This window comes from Callorhinus ursinus, unplaced genomic scaffold (genome assembly GCF_003265705.2).
Source record: "Callorhinus ursinus isolate GAN/ISIS: 27379988/994484 unplaced genomic scaffold, GSC_fseal_2.0 scaffold70, whole genome shotgun sequence".
Taxonomy (NCBI): domain Eukaryota; kingdom Metazoa; phylum Chordata; class Mammalia; order Carnivora; family Otariidae; genus Callorhinus; species Callorhinus ursinus.
This window is the reverse complement of record NW_027397132.1, coordinates 2,240,091-2,262,282: the sequence shown is the minus strand read 5'-3', so window position 1 is coordinate 2,262,282 and position 22,192 is coordinate 2,240,091. Positions and strand designations below refer to the sequence as shown.

The 22,192-nt window shown below is 41.1% G+C and overlaps 1 protein-coding gene across 7 annotated transcripts in view; it reads right to left on the bottom strand.

Moving 5' to 3' along the window:
• The window catches only part of RNF216 (ring finger protein 216), a 153,556-nt gene extending 133,649 nt beyond the window's left edge, over positions 1-19,907 (bottom strand). For 2 of the 7 annotated variants that reach the window (XM_025863598.2, XM_025863602.2), the window contains exons 1-2: positions 19,750-19,907; positions 2,296-2,429 (exon numbers count right to left, since the gene is read on the bottom strand). In XM_025863598.2, the coding sequence (XP_025719383.1) occupies positions 2,296-2,362 (67 nt within the window). In that variant the 5' untranslated portion in view covers positions 2,363-2,429; positions 19,750-19,907. Of the gene's footprint in view, positions 1-2,295; positions 2,430-3,306; positions 3,424-6,589; positions 6,688-10,331; positions 10,398-18,766; positions 19,584-19,749 lie in introns of those variants that run through there. The other 5 variants (XM_025863599.2, XM_073886301.1, XM_073886302.1 and 2 more) reach the window with 5 other exon arrangements.
• Between the last annotated feature and the right edge of the window lie 2,285 nt (positions 19,908-22,192).

Genomic DNA, 22,192 nt, shown 5'->3' with positions numbered 1-22,192 from the left:
TTTTTTTTTTTAAGATTTTACTTATTTATTTGACAGACAGAGACATAGCGAGAGAGGGAACACAAGCAGGGGGAGTGGGAGAGGGAGAAGCAGGCTCCCCACGGAGCAGGGAGCCCGATGTGGGGCTTGATCCTAGGACCCTAGGATCATGACCTGAGCCGAAGGCAGTTGCTTAACCAACTGAGCCACCCAAACGCCCCTACCTTCATTTTTAAGCCTATTTTTACTGGGTATGGAATTCTTGCAATTAAATATTACTCAGCAATTAAAAAGTATTTAATTGATACATGCAACCATGGATGAATCTCAAAACATTATGTTCGGCAGAATAATTCAGGCATAAAGAGTATAAACTGTATGCTTCCATTTATATGAAACTGTATAGCAACAAAAAACAGACCAGTGGTTTTCTTAGGCCAGGAGTAGAGGACTGGTCGCAGAGAGGGCATAAAGGAACCTTTCTGGGATGACAGAAATGTTCCACATCATGAGTAAAGGGGGTGGTAACATGGGTATTTTCATTTTTCAGAGCCCACTGAACTATATGCTTAAAATGTGTGCATTTATTTAAGTAAATTATACCTCAATAAAGATGATTTAAAAATAAACCTACAGGGGTTGGCACAATAAAATTAATACAGCTCATAAAAACAAAACAACTCTGCATGCCTGAGAAAAATCTTCATGCTGGGTGCAAAACACACAAAACTTTTCTAACAGAAAAATATACCTCTAAACTGAATAATTTCCCCAAAGGAATTAGTTGTTCTGAAACTCTGTTCAAGTGTATTTAAAACCCAGTCACAAAACAACTACAACATTAATTTGATATACGTGTTCAAAAAATTTGGAAATGATCCCATATACAAATTACAGCTAAGATTTAAAACTTTCTGAATCATAATAAATTATGGTTCTCTTACTACCAAGTTAGAATAAACTATTAATAAAATCCTTTAAAAATTAGTACTTTTGCACTCATAATTTGCACAGCATTTTTCTCAAAATTTCTCAAAAGCAATATTTTTATTTGCTTAATAAAATCTGCTCAACTTTAAATGCTCTCTGAAAGCCAAATGTATATAATTTACCCTCTGCTGGGAAAAAAATAATCTTCATAAGCACAAATTATTATTAATGGGGAAAAATATGGTACAATTTCTCCCATGGAAATTTATTTTCTTTAAAAAAATTCTTTTAGGGGAGCCTGGGTGGCTCAGTCAGTTAGGCGGCTGCCTTCGGCTCAGGTCATAATCCCAGGCTCGAGCCCCGCATAGGGCTCCCTGCTCGGCGGGGAGCGTGCTTCTCCCTCTCCCTCTGCCTGCCTCTCTGCCTATTTGTTCTCTCTCTGTATCTCTCTGCCAAATAAATAAATAAAATCTTTAAAAAAAAAACACAACAAAATATCTCCCTTACTTTAAAAAAAAATAAAAAAATTCTTTTGTGAGTGTGCACGCGTGCGCGCACACACACGCGCACACACACAGTGGGGAGGGGGAGGGACAGAGGGAGAGAAAGAAGCAGACTCCTCACCTAGCAGGGAGCCTGACTTGGGGCTTGATCCCCGGACCCTAGGATCATGACCTGAGCAGACACTTAACCAACTGAGCCACCCAGGTGCCCCCTTCCATGGAATTTATACTTGCAAAAAATACTTCTCCTACTCAGCAGCATGAATTTTCTCCTTTTGGCCTAAGTGTAAATGTGAATTAGAATTTGACAGGAAATTTCATATGCATTTAGCAATGTTACAGAAATGCAGGCTCCCTTCCCTTTTTGAATCAATGAACTTCCCCAAATTTTAAACACTGTACAATGAAAGAATACATGCTCTAAAATTCCCTGTAAGGCAACCAGAATCTTTTGGCAAAAAATAAATTAAGCATAATATGAGGAGGCAAAAATGCTAGAGCAGCACTTTCAGATCATATAGGCCTGGAGAAGCACTCCTTTGAAGACCCCATTCCTTCAAAAACGGAACTGCCACAGTTCCCACACTTCCACCTCTTAAGATCCAATGACTGCACATTCACAGCTTATTCTGGCTTGCTCATTAATAGCTTAATAACCCACTTGTGATGAAAGATTCTTCAACTTCATTCATGCCAGTATGTGTCACCATTTGACACAAAATTCTAGTCTGATGAGTCCACTACACCAGATGTTCTGAGGTCTAAAAATGAAATGTCTCTGGGTTCCACATGGTGCAAAATAGGTTAATTTCAAAGAAACTATGACCGTACCATAAAGAGAAAAAGCAATTATGAAAGGGAGAAAGTGAGAACAAACACTTACCTTGTCCCCTGTGGCAGTGAAAGTTGTTCAAGTGAATGACTTCTTCATTATTGTTTCCTTCTGCCATTTTCAAATGCACACATACACATGTGCTTGCTAATATCTAAACATGGTGACTATCTGTTCAAAAGGGTCTGAAAAAGAAAAAAAAGAACATTAAGAATGAGGGATTGTCAAAACTCTTCCCACATGGGCGCCTGGGTGGCTCAGTTAAGTGACTGCCTTCGGCTCAGGTCATGATCCTGGAGTCCCGGGATCGAGTCCTGCATCGGGCTCCTGCTCAGCAGGGAGTCTGCTTCTCCCTCTGACCCTACCCCCTCTCATGTGCTCTCTCTCTCTCTCTCTCTCTCTCAAATAAATAAATAAAATATTAAAAAAAACAACAACCTCTTCCCACATATTTGGTGAAGGTGGCATTCTGAGCTTATGGTGAAAACACCACTGAAGGGAAAAAAAAAAAGAATGCATAACTAAAAAGCTGATGGTGGCGAGAAGAATAATAAAAAAAATAACCAATTATTGCAAAAGATATAAAAGAGGAATAAAGGATCAAAGAACAGATGGAACATATAAGTAAAAATAAGATACACTTAAAAACTCAATTACAGCAACCTATGGAAAGGGAGAAAATACTTGCAACTCATAATATCTGGTAAGGGGTTAAAATTCAAAATATACAAAGAACTCCTACAACTCAACAGCCAAAAAGCAAATAATCCAATTTTAAAATGGGAAAGGGATCTAGATAGACATTTTTCCAATAAGATATTCTTATGCACTACAGGTACATGAAAAGGTGCTCAATATCACTAATCACCAGGGAAATGCAAATCAAAACCAAGAGCTATAGCCTCCCACTTGTTAGAATGACTATCACCAAAAAGATAAAGAGATAACAAATGCGGGCGAGGACATGGAGAAAAGGCAGCCCTCATACACTACTGGAGGGAATGTAAATTCCCTCTATTGAAACTAGTATGGGGGTGCATCAAAAAATTAAAAATGGGGCACCTGGGTGGCTCAGTTGGTTAAGCGTCTGCTTTGGCTCAGGTCATGATCCCAGGGTCCTGGGGCTGAGTCCTGATTCGGGATCCCTGCTCACTGAGGAGTTGGCTTCTCCCTCTGCCTCTACCTCTCCCCCCTGCTTGTGCTCTCTCTCTCTCTCACACGCTAAGAAATAAAATATTAAAACAAAACAAAACAAATTAAAAATAAAACTATCATATGATCCAGCAATTCCATTTCTGGGTATATATCTGAAGGAAAAGAAATCACTAATGTTCAAGAGCTATCTGCACCCCCATGTTCACTGCAGCGTTATTTACAATAGCCAAGATGTGGACACAGCCTAAGTGTTCATTCAGTGAATGGGTAAAGAAAATAGAGGGGCACCTGGGTGGTTCAGTCAGTTAAGTGTCCAATTCTTGGTTTCAGCTCAGGTCATGATCTCAGGGTCCTAAGACTGAGCCCGGCATTGGGCTTTGCACTGAGCATGGAGTCTGCTTGTCCCTCTCCCTCTGCTCCTCCCCCTGCTCTCTCTCATAAATAAATTTAAAAAAGAAAAAAAAAAGTAATGCTAGAAAACAGAACACTAATCTGAAAAAAAAAAAAGAGGGAAATCCTGCCATTTGCAACAACATGGATGAACTCTGAAAGCATTTATACGCTCAGTGAAATGAGACAGAAAGACAAATATGATATAATCTCACATGTGGAATCCAAAAAAACCCCAAAACCTCCCAAAGACCCAAACTCGTAGAAAGTGAGATCACATGTGGTTACCAAAGGTAGGAGAATTGGATAAAGGGGGTCAAAAGGTACAAACTTCCAGTTACAAAATACATAAGTAATGGGGCCGTAAGGTTCAACATGAGGACTATAGTTAACGCTGCTGTAGGGTGTATTTCGAAGTTGCTAAGAGAGTAAATCCTGAAAGATCTAATTGCAAGGAAAAAAAAACGTTTTTCTCTTTTTTGGGGGGTTATCCATATGAGATGATGAATGTTAACTAAACTTCCTGAGGTAATCACTTTGCAATTTACATACAAGTCATTATTCCATACAACTTAAATACAATCATATTGAAAATTATATTACATAAACACTTTTATGTATAAGAAAAAGCTTTAAAGTAAAAGGATGGAAAGCAATATACTGAACATCAATAACTCCTAAGATACTTTATTTTTCAGTCATAAAACATCCATCTGATTTTTTAAATAAACTCCAATTCTATGTTGAAGCTCTTTTCAACTATTTAACCTTTTCCTTTTTGGGTGAGAGCAGAAGGGGTACAACAAAACCCATGAAAAACTCTATGAATAGGCTAGGATCAGACAAAATTGACATAAGTAGTATTAGAGATGAGTAGGGAGATTTCATCCAGTTAAGAGGGTCAACTCACAGAAGATATAATACCAAATGTGTACGAATCTAATACTATTGCTTCAAAACACATATGCCTAAAACTGACAGACCTTAAGGAAGTAACACAAATCCACACTTATAGCTGGACAGACTTGAACAGTACTATCAAACCACTTGACCTCACTGACATTTATAGCAACTGCAGAACACATTCTTTTCAAGTATATAGGGAACATTTATAAAACGGATTATATCCTGAGTCATAAGGCTAGTCTCAACAAATTTCATGGGCTTGAAATCACACAGAACAGCCAGTAAAAGAAAGATAACTAGGAAATTTCTAAATATTGGAAATTAAGCAAACTAAACAACTCATGGGTTAAAGAAGAAATTACAATGAAAATTAGAAACTCCTGTATTTTGACTGGATGAACCAAACGGTAATGAAAACAAAATACATCAAAATTCGTAGGCTGAAGTTAAGGCAGTGTTTAGAGGGCAATTTATACATCCAAATGCTATTTTAGAAGAAAAAGGACCAAGAAATCAATGATCAAAGCCTTGATCTCAAGAAGGTGGAAAAAGCACAGTAAATCAAACCAGAAAAATAGAAGACAATCATAACAGCAGAAATCAACAAAACAGATACAAACATATAAAGTCCAAACAAAAAGTTGTTTCTCTAAAATGATTAAGAAGACTGATAAATCTCTATCGTAATTCATCAAGGAAAAATGGGAGAAAACACAAATAACCATTATCAGGAATGTAAAAGAAGATACCACTACAGATTCTACAATATAAAAGGAATACTATAATAATTTTATACCAATTAATATGAAATTGTGAATGGGCAAACTCCTTCAGATACAACTTACCACAGCTGAACAAAGAACATTTATTCATTCATTTATTTATTTATAAATTATTTACTTAAGTAATCTCTATACCCACTGTGGGGCTCAAACTTACCACCCTGAGATCAAACTCACCACCCTGAGATCAAGAGTCACATGCTTTGTGGACTGAGCCAGCCAGGTGCCCCTGAACAAAGAAAATTTTAAATCTGAACAGAGCTGTACCAAATAAGGAAACTGAATCAGTAATTAATAACTTTCCCACAAAGAATACTGTAAAAGCTCTGTAACCTTTCCCAGTAAAGTCTTCTAAGTATTTGAGGAAGAAATGTAACTAATATTACAAAAACTCAGAACAGCAAAAGAACATTATTTCTGAATCATTTTATGAGGCCTGTATAATTTTGATACTAAAAGCTCCTAAGAACAGCACAAGAAAGACCGATATCTATCATGAACACAGAGGCAAAAATCATAACCAAAGCAAAGTAAGTTACATAACTGGAATAAAGAAAAAACTATATAATCATTGCAGCAGGCTGGGGGAGAAAAAAGCATTAAAATTTAACACCTATTCATGATTAAAATCTCTCAGCCTATTAGTTATTAGAAAAGACTTCCTTCATCAAGTTAAAGACATTTCAAAAATACTAGAGCAAACCTCACATCTAACAGTAAAACAATGAAAAGCTTTCTCCCTGAAATTGAGGAGTTTTCACCATTTCTTGTCTACACTGTACTGGAGGTTGTATCAAGTGGAGTAGGGCAATAAAGAGAAAATATCAAGCTGAAGAAATTAAACTGGCATTATTTGCAGATGGTAAGATTGTATATTGATGCAAAGACAGAGAAATAGAATAGAGGGCTCAGAAACAGACCCATATACATTTGGTCATCCATATAAAAACAAAGGTGCTACTACAACGCGGTGGGAAGAATGGTCTTCCAATAAACCCTGCTGGGCCAAGTGGGTATCTATATGGGAAGAAAATGAGCCTTGATTTATTCCTTATACCACACATAAACATCAATTCCAGATGGATTATCAAAAGATAAAACAACAGGGGCACCTGGGTGGCTCAGTCGGTTGAGTGTCCGACTCTTGATCTCAGCTCAGGTCTTGATCTTGGGGTCTTGAGTACAAGCCCCATGCTGGGTGTGGAGCCTACTTAAAAAAAAACGATAAAAATACTGGAAGATAACAGGACAAAATTATATTTGTATATGTGACTGTACATAGAAATACCACTATAATGAGTAAGTGTAATGAATAACAACGTCTCTGGATACATGGCCAATATACAAAAATGAACACTATACCAGTAAGAAACAATCAGAAAATGGTACTTTCAAAGGATACTCCTTAGAGTAGCATCAAAAACTATCATATACCAAGGAATAAATGCAATGAAAGACATGCCAGATCTCTATATAGAAAACTGTAAATCACTGAGAGAAACCAAAGAACACTAAGGAATGGAGAGACATACCATATTCATGGGCTGGAAAGCTCAATTTTGTAAAGATGTCAATTCCTCCCAAATTGATCTACAGATTTAATATAGCCTTAATAGGATTTTAAAAAGTGGATATATACTAGGTGATTCTAAAATCTACAGGAAAATGCAAAGAGCCAAGAATAAACAAGGCATTCATTAAGAAAAACAAAAGGTGGAAGATTTACACTATCAGGTAGTAAGTCTTTTTTTTTTTTTTTTTAAATGTTTACAATGTTTTGTCTTTTTTTTTTTTAAGATTTTATTTATTTATTTGAGAGAGAGAGAGAGAATGAGAGACAGAGAGCACGAGAGGGAAGAGGGTCAGAGGGAGAAGCAGACTCCCCGCCGAGCAGGGAGCCCGATGCGGGACTCGATCCCGGGACTCCAGGATCATGACCTGAGCCGAAGGCAGTCGCTTAACCAACTGAGCCACCCAGGCGCCCCATCAGGTAGTAAGTCTTAATCAATACAAAGCTACAGTTAATTAAGACCATGTGGTATTGGCAAAAGAAGAGAAAAAAAGACCAAAGGAACAGAGTCCAAAAATATTCATTCATGTGGATGTCTGATTTATGACAAAAGTGGCATTGCAGAGCAGTGGAAAACATGTTTTTACTCTATAATGCTGTACTAGAAAGCTGTATGGGGGGGGCAGAAGAATGAGGAACTAGGTCTCTTCCTCATGCCTTAGACAAAAATGACTTTACGTGAACTCTTGATTTAAACAGAAAGGTAAAAAAGTTTCTAGAAGATACCATAAAAAAATACCTTCACAAACTTGGGAGTTGGGAAAGATAGCTTAAATAGGATATAAAAAGTACTATCCATAATAGAAAAAACTGAAATACTGTACATCAAAAATAAAAACTTCTATTCACAGAAGAAATTATTAGGAGTGAAAAGGCAAGCCACTGGGAGAAAAAATTTGCAATACATATAACAAAGAGCTCCTATCCAACAAATATAAAAAACACTTAATGGTAGACGAAAAACACAAGAACAAACCAGACAACTTCAAGGAAAAATGGGCTAAAAAATTTGAATTCCCAATGTTGAGTACCCTGAGGAAACCCAAAAGGCCTGTTAACAAATGAAGACGTGCCCAACATTATGAGACATCAGAGGAACGTAAACAGGAATCACAAGGGAATTCTGGGAAGACAGCAGCACCACAGTTTTTGAACCTACTCAAAGTCTCATCTAAAAACAAAAAAATTCCTGGGGCACCTGGGTGGCTCAGTCATTAAGTGTCTGCCTTCAGCTCAAGTCATGATCCCAGGGTCCTGGGATCGAGCCCCACATCGGGCTCCCTGCTCAGTGAGGAGCCTGCTTCTCCCTCTCCCATCTCCCACTCCCCCCTGCTTGTGTTCCCTCTCTCGCTGTTGTCTCTGTCAAATAAATAAAATCTTAAAAAAAAAACCACACACAAAAAACAAAAAAATTCCAAATTAGAAAAAAAACTAAGAAAGAATCACTATAAACTTCCAAATACGAACCCAAGACAAATCATCAGGAGCCATGAGAGATCTCTGAAGTACCATTTGTGCCTCAGAAAACACAGGGAATCATTCAGACCTGAGAAAAGGACAACCCCCAAACAACCAACATGTATTCACTGAAAAGCACACAGGCCAATCTGAGAAAGCTGCGAGAACACCAGGAAGGGGTTTGCTCAGTTCAACAACAGGGGAGTGCAAGGAATTCAAGTTAAGATCTGAGAGTGAAGCAGTCTAGGACCCATAAAGTTTCAAACCTGATCTAGCAGGGCTCCCTTGCAGGACAGGGCCCAACGAGATGAAAAGCTGGGAAGAATGAAATTGAGTAAGACAGAGACAATAAAGACAAAGAGAAGGCAGGCCTACATAACAATAGAGGACGAAGCCAGAAATCTCAAAACGCAAGCTGTCATATTTTGAACACTGCACAAAAAGGGAGTTCTGTGAGGTTTGAAAAGCTATCCTAAACTACCCTCCTTCTAAAAGTCCAAGAAAACCAGTGTCATTAAAAATGAGCAAAGATTCTGGCTTGCGGAGTTTCTGCTGAAAAATAAAAATGAGTAAAGAAATTATGTCAAAACTCTTATAAAGTTATAAGAAAAACAAGCAGCAGCAAAACATCCCTATAAACAATGAAAACATGCCAGAAAGATTAAAAAATTTTTTAAAAATATTTTATTTATTTGACAGAGAGAGAGATAGCGAGAGCAGGAACACAAGCAGAGAGAGTGGGAGAGGGAGAAGCAGGCTTCCCGCTGAGCAGGGAGGCCGATGCAGGGCTCGATCCCAGGACCCTGGGACCTTGACCTGAGCCGAAGGCAGATGCTTAACGACTGAGCCACCCAGGCGCCCCTAAAACATGCCAGAAAGATTTAACAACCTAAAGGACACTATGAAAATAATACAAGACATAAAACAATATAAATCAGAACTAGAAAACTCAGAAATGGAATGACAGATCTCAGGAAAGAAACAAAAATTAAAAAAAGTTTCAGGAGCTTCCCCTCTTCCTTGGCGCTGCCTGTGGAGGTGGCAGCCATCTGTTACTGGGCATCATGGCTGCCCTCAGACCTCTGGTGAAGTCCAAGATCGTTAAAAAGAGGACCAAGAAGTTCATCCAGCACCAGTCAGACCGCTATGTCAAAATTAAGCACAACTGGAGGAAACCCAGAGGAATTGACAATAGGGTGCGCAGAAGATTCAAGGGCCAGATCTTGATGCCCAACGTTGGTTACGGGAGCAACAAGAAAACAAAGCACATGTTGCCCAGTGGCTTCCGGAAGTTCCTAGTCCACAACGTCAAGGAGCTTGAACTGCTGCTGATATGAAACAAATCTTACTGTGCAGAGATTGCTCACAATGTCCCCTCCAAGAACCGCAAAGCTATTGTGGAAAGAGCAGCCCAGCTGGTAGAGTCACCAATCCCAACGCCAAGCTGCCCAGCAAAGAAAATTAATAGACAGCTTGTTGTGCACGTCATATTTGTGTTAATAAAACCATAAAACTACCAAAAAAAAAGTTTCAGGAGTGAAGGCTAAATTAGAAGGAACACAAGTGTGAGTAAACATAACGCATACTGCTTAGGAGAACTGAAAGGTAAAAGGAGAATTTTAAATAGAAAACTAAAGAGATCAAGGAACAAATATTCAAGACAAACACTGTCCAACGTAACAAACAGCACCTCTTGAATAAATCGAAAGGGAAGAGAATACTAAAAATTGTAAAGGAAAAAAATTTTTCCTAAAATAAAAATGTTAAGACATTTCAAAAGAATGCAGTAAATACCTAAACAACAAAACAAAAAACAAAAAACCCACCTAAAATGACAACCATCAAGACACACATACTTTAAAGAAATCCTTTTAGGACCTGGGCTTGAGACACTGAAAAGAAAGAAAATTAGATTAGCAGACTTTGATAGTGATGCTTTATGCCATTAGAAAATGGTATAGGATACTTTAAAAAAATATGAGCCAGAGATTTTGTATCCAGCAAAAATAATTTCAAAGAAAAGGAGCACAAATAAATTTATCAATATAAAAGAACTTATGGATTTTTGATTGTTTCTACAGGACCTTCCTGAGGAATTTGACAGAAAAATAAACTTCAGGCAACCAAAATGACTAAAGACACCAACACAAAGACTGGCAGTAAACATTAAATATGTAATTACTTGTAGCACAAAGATTAAATGAGAACTAAAATTAAGGAATATAGTACAATTATAAAAATTATGGGGAGGGGAAGCATATGCAAAATTTTAAAGTCATGTAATCGTAATGGTTGTGACATTCTGAGACTTTCATTCTGACACTTTTGTGTGTAACAAGTTAAAAAGATTAGCAGTTATGGACTATTCTAAATCTATTAATCCTTGTGCCCTTGAGAATCAAGAATTTCAGTGTAAATAGAAAAAAGGAATCTTACTTATAATATAGAAAACCCCAATAGCCCTAAATTTGAATTACAATTATTAGTGTGAACTCATAAAATATTTTTGTTCTGTACCCCCCCCCAAAAAAAGGCCTAAAAACAAATTACTTGTAGCAATGAACATACACATTGCCTAGATTATGGTCTTTAAATACTATTTCCCACCAAAAGAAACCAGGGCTTTTTTGAGAAACTACTAATTCCAATTCTGGAGCAGGAATCTTACAAAATGAGCCTACAACACCCTGTCATATCAGATACCAAGAAAGCAATCAAAAAACTATTTATCAAAGACTGGGTTCTGTCAGAGTAACTCAGAAAAAAAAAAATCCCAAAGAGGCTCCCACTGGCCAAACATGGGACATTTTGAGTTCCAAGAAAGATAATATGGCATGAATCTCTTAAGAAAACACATAAATGAAAATGCTCATAATTATTTTTAAAAAGGTCATTTTCAAAGGATGGTATCAACCACTACATTATCTTTAAAACTGGTAAAGTAGGGGTGCCCGGGTGGCTCAGTCAGTTAAGCGTCTGACTCAATTTCGGCTCAGGTCAGGATCTCAGGGTCGTGAGATCAAACCCCACGTTGGGCTCCACGCTGGGTGTAGAGCCTGCTTAAGACTCTCTCTCTCTCGGACGCCTGGGTGGCTCAGTTGGTTAAGCGACTGCCTTCGGCTCAGGTCATGGTCCTGGAGTCCCAGGATTGAGTCCCGCATCGGGCTCCCTGCTCAGCGGGGAGTCTGCTTCTCCCTCTGATCCTCTTCCCTCTCATGCTCTCTATCTCTCATTCTCTCTCTCTCAAATAAATAAATAAAATCTTTAAAAAAAAAAAAAGACTCTCTCTCTTCCTCTCAATAAATAAGTAATAAAATAAAGGCAAAGAATCGGGTACTTTCTTGTTTCTTGCCTTTTCTACATGAACTGTATGTCACTGTATGACCAAACAGTAGACAAGTGGTTTCTTTATAAAAATATTCCAGTATTGATTTTAAAAATCCAATTAAAACATCATTTTGCCATCCTCAATCAATTACTGGATCTAGACCTTGAATATCACTGGCTGCTAACATTGTAGAGACAAGAACTAAGTGCCTTCCAAGGAAAGAACACTATCTATAGTCTTGCAAAGAGATGGAACCAGAGTTTGGACAAGGATCTGGATCCAGTCACATTTTTAGAATAGAGGCTAGAGGAAAAATGAGATTTTTGAATTGTACCATAAGCATGAAACCCAGACCATGTATTCTCAATGGGAGTGCTTTTGCAAGGGTGTGAAAAGATCTAAAGGTGTTACAGTGGTTTGTGACCCTCCAAAATTCAGTCCCATCCAGTAAAATCTTATTCCTTAGTATTTAATGAGGATCAGAAAAAAAATGTTTAAAAAGGCTCTATATGGGAATGATAATTTTTTATAAGTCTGACGCTTAGCTACGCTCTGGGAAACTACACATCAAATAGTTCAGGTTCAACAACAGATAAATTATAAGGAAAAAAGAAAAGGAATGGAAGAAGAAACTTCGATTTTAAAAAAACACCAAATTTTAAAACGAGATTACAGTATCTAGGAATGTACTCGGGTGATAAAGAAATATGAGAAAATGATTATAAAAGTCAGACTAATAGTTAATTTTAGGGGGAAGGAATGAGTTATGATCAGGATAGGATACACGGATGGAGCTTGGAGATGGTCTTTTTTTTTTTTTTAAGATTTTATTTTTTTGACAGCGAGAGAGAGACAGCGAGAGAGGGAACACAAGCAGGGGGAGTAGGAGAGGGAGAAGCAGGCTTCCCGCCGAGCAGGGAGCCCGATGCAGGGCTCGATCCCAGGACCCCGGGATCATGACCTGAGCCGAAGGCAGACGCTTAACGACTGAGCCACCCAGGCGCCCCGAGATGGTCTACTTCTTAAACTGGGTGGTGGATACAAGCATCTTATAACAACCATACATAATGGTTGAGTGAAGGAATCCAAACGTAAGAGAATATATCTTGAATGACTTCATTTAGATGAAGTTTAGGCACAGGCCTAAACTTAGTTTGGGGTCAACCTTCTTTGTGTGTACTCTATTTCAAAATGGGAAAGTTAGGGGAACAAAAGCCGTTATAAGAGGAAAAAAGTGGTTGCCTCTGTGAAACAGTAGTACTTTGACTTTTGAACCATTTTCTTGCTTTATTTACTTTGATGAAAATAATGAAGAACCAACCTTTTGGTTCTAAGAAAATCTCAATTTTCCTGGCCTTCCTGAGAGAAACTACATGCTTTAGAGAAAGTAGACCCCAGATTCTGGCTTCTCATATAATGTCTACAAAGAGTTTTAAGTCAAATAACATCAGCATTTTTCCAACTGAGAGAATACTAAGCTGTGTATTAAGACTAAGTTTTACAGTAAAACGTTCTGGTATCTATAACTGGACAAAGGTATCTCTGTTTTTAAAAATTTCAAATCTCACTCGAAGTAACAATGACATCATTTATAAATAGCATGGTAGAAAGACCTCTAATGAAATTTGAACTGTATTCAAAACTTTTCTTTCAAATACAATTTTTAAAAAGTATTTTGAACATAATTCCACTAGCCACATTTCTTGTTTCTTCTTTTACTTCTTTCAGTTTTATACTGGAAATCAAAGGGAAATGTGATTCATTTTACATCTCCCCAATTTATTAGAATGTCAAGCTGTAGTTAAAACAGATTACTAGTGGTGCTTTAAAAGCAAGATTCCTCATGAGTGAGTGGTACATACAATGACCCCAAGCTTCAGTGAGAAAAGGAGTCTGATGAGGGAATTTCTACTCCTGACTAGCTTCTCTGTAAAGGTCATTCAAGTCCCTGACATTCAATCCTCTCATCTGGGCTTCCGATCAAACTACCTAAGCATGAACCCTGGTTTCACCATTTAGTCAATCAGTGACTGCGTAAATTGCTTAATCTCTCGGACCTAGTTTATTTGTAAAATGAAAATAGTTGTTTTAAAATTAATTTAATTAAATATATTTACCATAGCGTGTAGCACATACCAAGTGTCACATTATGACTACTGTTATTCCCTATGAAATGGAAATTGCTATTCTTACCTTGTAAGGCTGTGTTGGAATATGAGAAGCCACTTTGTAAGTGGTAAATGCCACCAAAACAGGAGCTTGTTATCAAAAGTACACAGTAGATGTACAGTGTTTATTAGTAAGTTGACAAGACAGCCAAACGTGGGGGGAGGGCTTTATTTTCCTCTTCCAGGTTACTTTTCACTAGTTTTATTGTAACTATTCACAGTTAAACCTTTACTTCCTTCTATAAGAAACTTCATTTTTCCTCTGGAAGTAGCTTCTTCATCAGACAGCTGAAGAAAATAGCTAAACAAAGGTGGAATCCAGAAATGGGAAATGCTACCTAACAGAGAATTGTTCTTGCCTCTTCTTTTTATTGTAAAACTTATCATATGTACATTTGTGACTATACTCTATAGTCAGTATAACAGATAATGCTTCCAAATTAGAAACAAAAATGAGCATACATTTTATTGCTTCCTTACCCCATGGAGAATCGTATGTAGTACTACTACATCACAAAAACTTAAAAAAAAATGAGGTGACAATTCTATATTCTCTTCCACCTCCTACAACTGTCCTCATTACCTTTTTTTTTTAAATCCCCTTCCCTTCCTTGGATGGATATATCAACACATGAGAAAGTTCACATTTGAATTGTGTTCTCCATATGCCCCTGACAGTTTCTTATTCATAGCTGTATTTCCTGTGTCATGCACAGCTGCTGAATGAATGAGTGGCTCCAAAAACATCTTCATCCATCAGAGACTGGAGCTGTTCATCAGAGCCATATATAACCAGAGTCGGGTACCATGGCTTAAGGGACAACAGTTTATCAGGATTTTCTTCAGTTATAAATAAATTTCTTCTCATCCTTCTATTTGTGTTACATCTCCATTTTTCCTTCCCCATGCTCCTAACAGAATACTGTGTGGTCCTGGGGTTTTGTGGTATTCCTGCTTCCCAGAGTAATCTCCATAAATATGTCTGTCACTTCAGCAACACTGGTCTTGGGGTAATAAAAGATGTTTCCAACTTAAAGAGTTAATCTCTTTTTCCAGCAAAAGGTGGGCAAAGCAGAGCCAGGCACAGGCTGGAAGAAGCTGACATGCCCACAACGCTTCCCAGCATGGTTTTCTGAGTGACTATAAGTGATTATTGTTCTTCATTCAAATCCTAGCTCATCTTAACCATTATTTGGATATCCATTCGTTGTAAGCCTATACTAAGGTTTAATTAATATTAAATCGACAACAAAAAGTTAATAATGGTTATTTCTAAGTAATAAGTTTAAAGTAGTTATATTTTGACTTTTCTAAACTGGACTGGATTTATATTATTATTAATATTATTATTATTATTATTTTAAGTAGGCTTCATGCCCAGGGTGGAGCCCAGCATGGAGCTTGAACTTAGGACCCTGAGATCAAGACCTGAGCTGAAATTGAGTCGGACAGTTAACTGAGTTACCCAGGCGCCCCTACATTACTATTTAAAATTAAAATTAATATAGATTGGGCGCCTGGGTGGCTCAGATGGTTAAGCGTCTGCCTTCGGCTCAGGTCGTAATCCCAGGGTCCTGGGATCGAGTCCCGCATCGGGCTCCCTGCTCAGTGGGGAAGCCTGCTTCTCCCTCTCTCTCTCATGAATAAATAAATAAAATCTTTAAAAAATAAAGAATAGCAAATATTTACTGTGGTCTTGCCACATGGTATAAAACAGTTGTGGGGTACGTGGGTGGCTCAGTTCATTGAGCGTCTGACTTCAGCTGAGGTCATGATCCAGGGGTCCTGGGATCAAGCCCTGCATCAGGCTCTGCGCTCAGCGGGGAGTCTGCTGGTCCCTCTGCTCCTCCCCTCACGTCCCCCCCCCCCCGCTTGTGTTCACTTTCTCCCTTTCAAATAAAATCTTAAAAAAAAAAAAGTCGTGTTATGCATCATGAGGAATACATACAAAGAAAATCCAACATGGATCTTGCCTCAAAAAACTTGGGAGTACAATCAGTGAGAGAAACTCTGCACACAATTAAATATACTACAAAATATAAAGAATTAGCACAATAAAGACACTATTCCAGTTGGGAGAGGGCAGGTAGTCAGGGAAGCTTAGCCCAAAGAGCTGTATTTAACCTAAACTGAATGCTGTGCTAGCTCCAAGCTTTGCCTTTAAGAACTTTGAGCAGCTTCCACCTAGGGCTCCTGAAGCCCAGAATCACCATTAAGAAGTCTGACTCCTGATGGAGAGATCACGTGGAAAGCCCTGACACTACCTGGAGAAAGAAAATGTAGCTGAACCCACCCTCCCAGCAGTCCCTGACAAGGCATGGGAGTGAAAAAGCATTTTGGAAGTGGAACCTCCAGCCCTACTACCTCTGCTAGCGACATGTGGATCAGAAAGAACAGCCCAGATTAGTCCTTCCCAATCTCCTGACTCACAAAATTGTCGACAAATAAAATTGTCATATTAAGTTACTAAGTTTGGCGGTGGTTTGCTCTATGCAACTATGGGTAACAGCTCAAATTTTATTTTCTAACCAGTAAGAATACAGAGGCTTGTACTTTAGGAAAATCAACCTAACTGCGTTAAGACTGTAAAAAACATCTGGTAGCAGGAAACCCAGGAAACAAGAGACAGTGAAGTATGAACTAGAGATAACAATAAGCAGGGAGAGAAAAAAGAAGATACCAACTAGAGTTAGATTCAATGGGATTTTTGTATGTAAAGAGCCATGAGGCAAGAAGGAGTCAAAACTGACCTAGATGTTGAGGACACCTAGATGTTCAGTGACTAGAGGATGGCGATATTCTTAAGAAAGAACAAGGCAAGGGCGCCTGGGTGGCTCAGTTGGTTAAGCGACTGCCTTCGGCTCAGGTCATGATCCTGGAGTCCCAGGATCGAGTCCCATATCGGGCTCCCTGCTCAGCGGGGAGTCTGCTTCTCCCTCTGACCCTCCCCCCCCATGCTCGCTCTCTCTCTCATTCTCTCTCAAAAAAATAAAATCTTTAAAGAAAAAAAAGAACGAGGCAAGTGATGAGTTCAGAATAAGAAAATGCAATGCGTGTATATTTTAGTATGCAGACAAAATGAAAGAACTAAGATAAAATAGCATCCGTAATTACAGACAGAATTATGTGGACAATTAGTCTGGAGTTTTAGCAGAGTTTAAAGGAGCTCTAAAAATCCTCTTATCAGTGCCTTTCTACAATAGGAAAGGTTTGGGTTTTTTTTAGATTTATTTATTTATTTATTTGACAGAGAGAGAGAGAGAGAGAGAGAGAGAGAGAAAGACAGCGAGAGAGGGAACACAAGCAGGCGGAGTAGGAAAGGGAGAAGCAGGCTTCCCGCTGAGCAGGGAGCCTGATGTGGGCCTTGATCTCAGGACCTGGGATCATGACCTGAGCCGAAGGCAGACGCTTAACGACTGAGCCACCCAGGCGCCCTACAATAGGAAAAGTTTTAAACCAAAAATTAAACTCAAAATCTTCACTGCGTAGGCTAAAGAGTTTAACATATTTAACCTTAAGATTTTCTTCAAATGTCAAGTGAAAATTGGTTCAGAAACTGGAATAAGCAAGCATATCCTCATCCACAAGGGGGGAAAAATCAGTGTTTTCAACCACCTTTTTACAGGTGAATCCTCTGTGAACTCATCATACACTGCCCCTTCTATCCGCATAGTGCCTACAGGTCTACTCTCTGACATATTTTCATACTGCACGGACGTATGCTGGTTTTTTAATCATAAAATGTCATCATGGTAGAACCAAAATTCCATGGCCTGTGAAGTGCTGCCTCACCTTACACCTCTTCCTCATTCACAGTTCTGCAGGGACCATGGCTCCAGTCCCTTGAACATGCCATGCATCTTCCTCTTCCCTCCAGCAGGCTGATTATTTTTTACTGCCTCTGACCAAATTAACTCCATTCATCCTTGAGTTTCTCATCTTAAATATCACCTCCTCAGAAAAACCTTTCCTGACCATCCCCACTATTCATTCACACAACATATCTCAATCCTTCAGAGTACCTGGCACAATAATAATCTACAATTACTTAGGAAGCTATGTTAAGTAGCTATCTCCTCTGCTAAAACAAGGTCTAAGGATGTGGGCACCCCCATCTTATTCATTCCCATAGCCACAGGACATCACACACTGCCTGGCACCCAGTAAATACTCCAGAACTTTTTGAATAAATATCATCTGCAGGAAGAGCAAAATTATTAGGAGCACAAATTATGGAACCAAACTGAGTTCAAGTCCCAGCTCTTACAAGCTTTGTGACTACGTAAGTTATTTTTCAGTACCTTTTTTCTTCCTTTTTAAAATAAGGATAATAACCCCCACCATTGAAGATTAAAGGAATTAATATATAAAAAATGCTTAGAACAGTGTCTAGTACATGCTTACGAGCATGTTTTGCCTTACTGACAATGAAGATAAAATAACATTGCCAGCTATGAGAATTAGTTATAAGGTCTGAAAAGCCCCTAACACAGCCTAGACCATAAAGAACACTGATTAAATAGAAGCCATCAGAGTTAGCCAACACAGGCGCACTATTTCTACCCTATTTCATAAACTTTGTCTCCTTGACTCATATTTCAACTTCCTTTATTAGATTCCTCCACAGGGCTGGAAGGCTTCTTTTTCACTTGCTGCCCGCTAGCCTCTATTTAGGTTTACGGGGGAGATCTCAAATCTGGCCCCCGGTTCTCCAGCTATTTCCTCAGATTCACACCACTCCCTACCCCCAGCTCCAATAAATTACCTATACAATAAACACAACAAAGCAAGGCTGTTTCTTGGCAGTCCTTCTTCAGGCAAGCGTGCTAAAATTGAAGTCGGTCCTAAAATCTTCCCTGTCCTCTGCCAGCTCCCAGCAGGGCAAATAAATCTTCTTTTTGCATTAGCAAAGGGCCTAGGACCGGCCGTACCCAGCCATTTATCGCAACGTATTCGACAAGGCCCCCGGCTGGTTTGCATGGAACCCCGCAGGCACCCTTGGGGGGGAGGGGGTCTCGCACAGGACTGAAGTGGCCCAAAGTTTTGGGACAATCATTCCACGCAGTCTCCATCCACATCCCACGCGGGAACGCCAGTCTTGTTCACGGCGCGGCGCTCCAGGCACATTTGTCGGGTTCGTGTTACCCGCGCTGCAGAGGGTTTTGACGCACTTGAATGTCCTCACGAGGGCTGGCTGGGAGTCGCCGGCTTTCCCGAGGAGACAGCCCTCCTGAACCGACTTGGGAGGGTTTGGGGACTGAGGCCCGGCGCCCCTCGCCCGGGGGCGCCGGAGTTCAGAGTCACAGTGCATCGCCGCCCGCGCGCTCCAGGCCGCGCTCGGCTCCACCGACGCCGCCTCCCGCGAGGTGCAGCCGGGGAAACTCGGTCTGTCGGCGCTTTCGCCCTCGCGCAGCAGACCGAAGGACCGGCCCGCGAAACTTCCCGAAGTGGCGGGAGCGGGGGAGGGTTCGCCGGCCGCCTGCGCCTTTGTGGCTCCCGCCTCGCCGCCGGCCCCGCTGCTCCCGCCGCCCGGCACTTGGCGGCGCCCCGCGCGGCCCCGGGCCCGCTCGCGTTCGGGCGGCCGCCGGGCCAGGCCCGTGCCCCCGACTCTGCGGCCCCGCCGCCCCTCACGGCCGTGGCCCCCGCCCCCGCCCCCACCCCGGGGCTTAATGGAGGCGCCGGGCTGAGACGCCACTCGCCTCACGCGGCCTGCCGTGGAGCCGGGTGCGCCCCGCTGCCGACACTTACTCGCCACTCAGCTCGCCGGCTCGCCAGGCGGGCTCGGCGGCCTCTATCGCCACGGTTTTTAGTCACCAGGAGCGGCCGCCGACAGCTTCGTCGCCGCCGCCGCCGAGGCCGCCGCTGCACTCCTTCCGGCCCCGCCGTGGCTTCACCCCGCGCCTGCGCACAGCGCCCCCTCCCGACTAATGACAGGAAGAACCATAGAGGCACGCCGGGTGCTAGGGAGGAGGGGCCTGGGGAGTAAGACCATAGAGAGGGACCTCTGTCCGCTCACCGCCCACTGAGTCTTGACTCCCCCACGAGGTGGGAGGACAAAGGAAACGGAGGTGCCCCTCCTCCAACCCCGGGAAGTGTTGCCATCTCCCTAGAGATGAAAAGGGGGGGTATGTGGGGGGATGTTGGGGAGGAGCAGGTGCCCATGGAAATCTACTGGATGTGCACTTATTTGCACCCCTTGGCTTTGGCAAGTCATTCATTCAACGCATATTTTTGGAGAGTTTCCTGTGTGCCAGGGACTGTTCTAGGAATTGGGGGTACAACGGTACGGAGGGTCCCTGTTCTCCCAAAGCGGTGTTTTAGTGGGTAAGTATATAACCAACTAGCGAACTCACTAACAAACGAACTAAGAATACTGGCTGAGGCAGGAAGTGTTGGGGGGGGAACCCACAGGAAAAATAAAGCAAAGAAGGGATAGACAGTGATGGGGATGCCAGTGTGGTCAGGGAGTCTTCTGAAGAGAGGACATTTAAGCAGAAGATGGAATGACTTAAGGAGGTGAGCTATGGCGACCACCCGGAGGAAGAACACTTCAAGCAGAGGGGATATGCCTGGTGTGTTAGAGTAACTGCGTGCCTGCAGTGCAGTGAGTGAAACAGAGATTGGTGGGGAATGGGGGTGGGCCAGGTGATGGGGGGCCAAATCAGAGGAGGTCTTAATAAGGAATCTGGATTTTATTTTGTGATGGAAAACTACTAGAGAATTGGGAGTGGGGGCATGGGTTGATTTTTCCAAAGAGGACTCTGGTCCTAGAGAGCTCAGAGTAGAAGCAGTTAGGAAGAGATTGCAAGAGTCTAAATAATACCCCATGCTGACTTTAACGAGTATGGTCAGGAAGGAAGTGGGGAGAAATGATCAGATTAGGGTTTTTTTGTTTTTATTTTTTTTGTTTTTACATAGAACAGAGAGATTTGCAGATGGATTGGATGTGAGGTGAGAGGGAAAGAAGTCAAGGGTAACTGCAAGGTTTTTGGCATGTGCAACTGGGTGAATGGTGGCTTCAGTCACAAATATGGGGGGATATTGGGAGGGACAGAGTTTGGTCTGAGTAGGGAGAAGTGAACAGGTTTTGGACACGTGAAATTGCCAACTAGACCTTCAAGTAGAGAAGTCAATAGGCAGTTGGATATATGTGTCTGCAGCTTCAGAAAGACAGAATGACTCAGGCTAGGGATTTAAAGTGGGAATCACAGAGATAGAGATAATGTATAAAGCCACGGGACTGCCTACACTCATACCTAGGGAATGAGTGTAGATAGAGGAGAGAGGAAAGCTGAGGACAGAGTTCAGGGTCACTCCAACATTTGGAATCTAGAGAAGGATGCTGAGGAGGAAAACCAGGAGAGTATGGTATCTCAGAGGCCAAAGAGAGAAAGTCTTTCCACAAGAAGGAAATGATCGGCGTTGCCAAATGCTGCTCAGAGATGCAATACGATGGGACTGAAACTCAGGGAAACGAGAGGGAGGGATGTTAGCTGAGAGTGAGGTCAGGAAGATCTGGGAGTTTTGTGAAGGAGGGAGCAGAGAGCGAAATGACCAGCCCAATGCAGTAGTGGAGTTCTATGATCAGAAATTTAAAGTGAGGCCAGGCAGCAAGGATGTGGGTCTTTCTCCAGCAACCCGCTTAGATGCAGGGGGAAGAAAAGAGCTGGAGAGATAGGAGGGGGTCAAAGAGCGGTATGGTTGACACTGAGATTTTGGAGATGATGCACTTATTGGTAATGATGAAGCCCACGGTGTGACTATGAGTGTGGCTGAGGTGGAGAGGAGGTGTAGATCCTCCAAGCGGAGGGATCAAGAAACTAAGGCCTGGGTGTGCATAGATTATTTAAAAGGATATTGAACCATCAAGAATGATGTCAGAAATGGGGGCGGGGCACAGAATAAGGTCCTAAAATCTTCAATGACTGAGAAGGAAAGACCAGTGGCACAGGGAAGGGTGGTATGGACTGATGGCACATGCTTCTGAAGATTCAGTTAATTGTCGCTGTTGTTGATTTGCTGGCCCTGCTCCATCTTTTTTTTTTTTTTTTAAGATTTTATTTATTTATGTGACAGAGACACAGCGAGAGAGGGAACACAAGCAGGGGGAGCGGGGGAAGGAGAAGCAGGCTTCCCGCTGAGCAGGGAGCCCGATGCGGGGCTCAATCCCAGGACCCTGGGATCATGACCT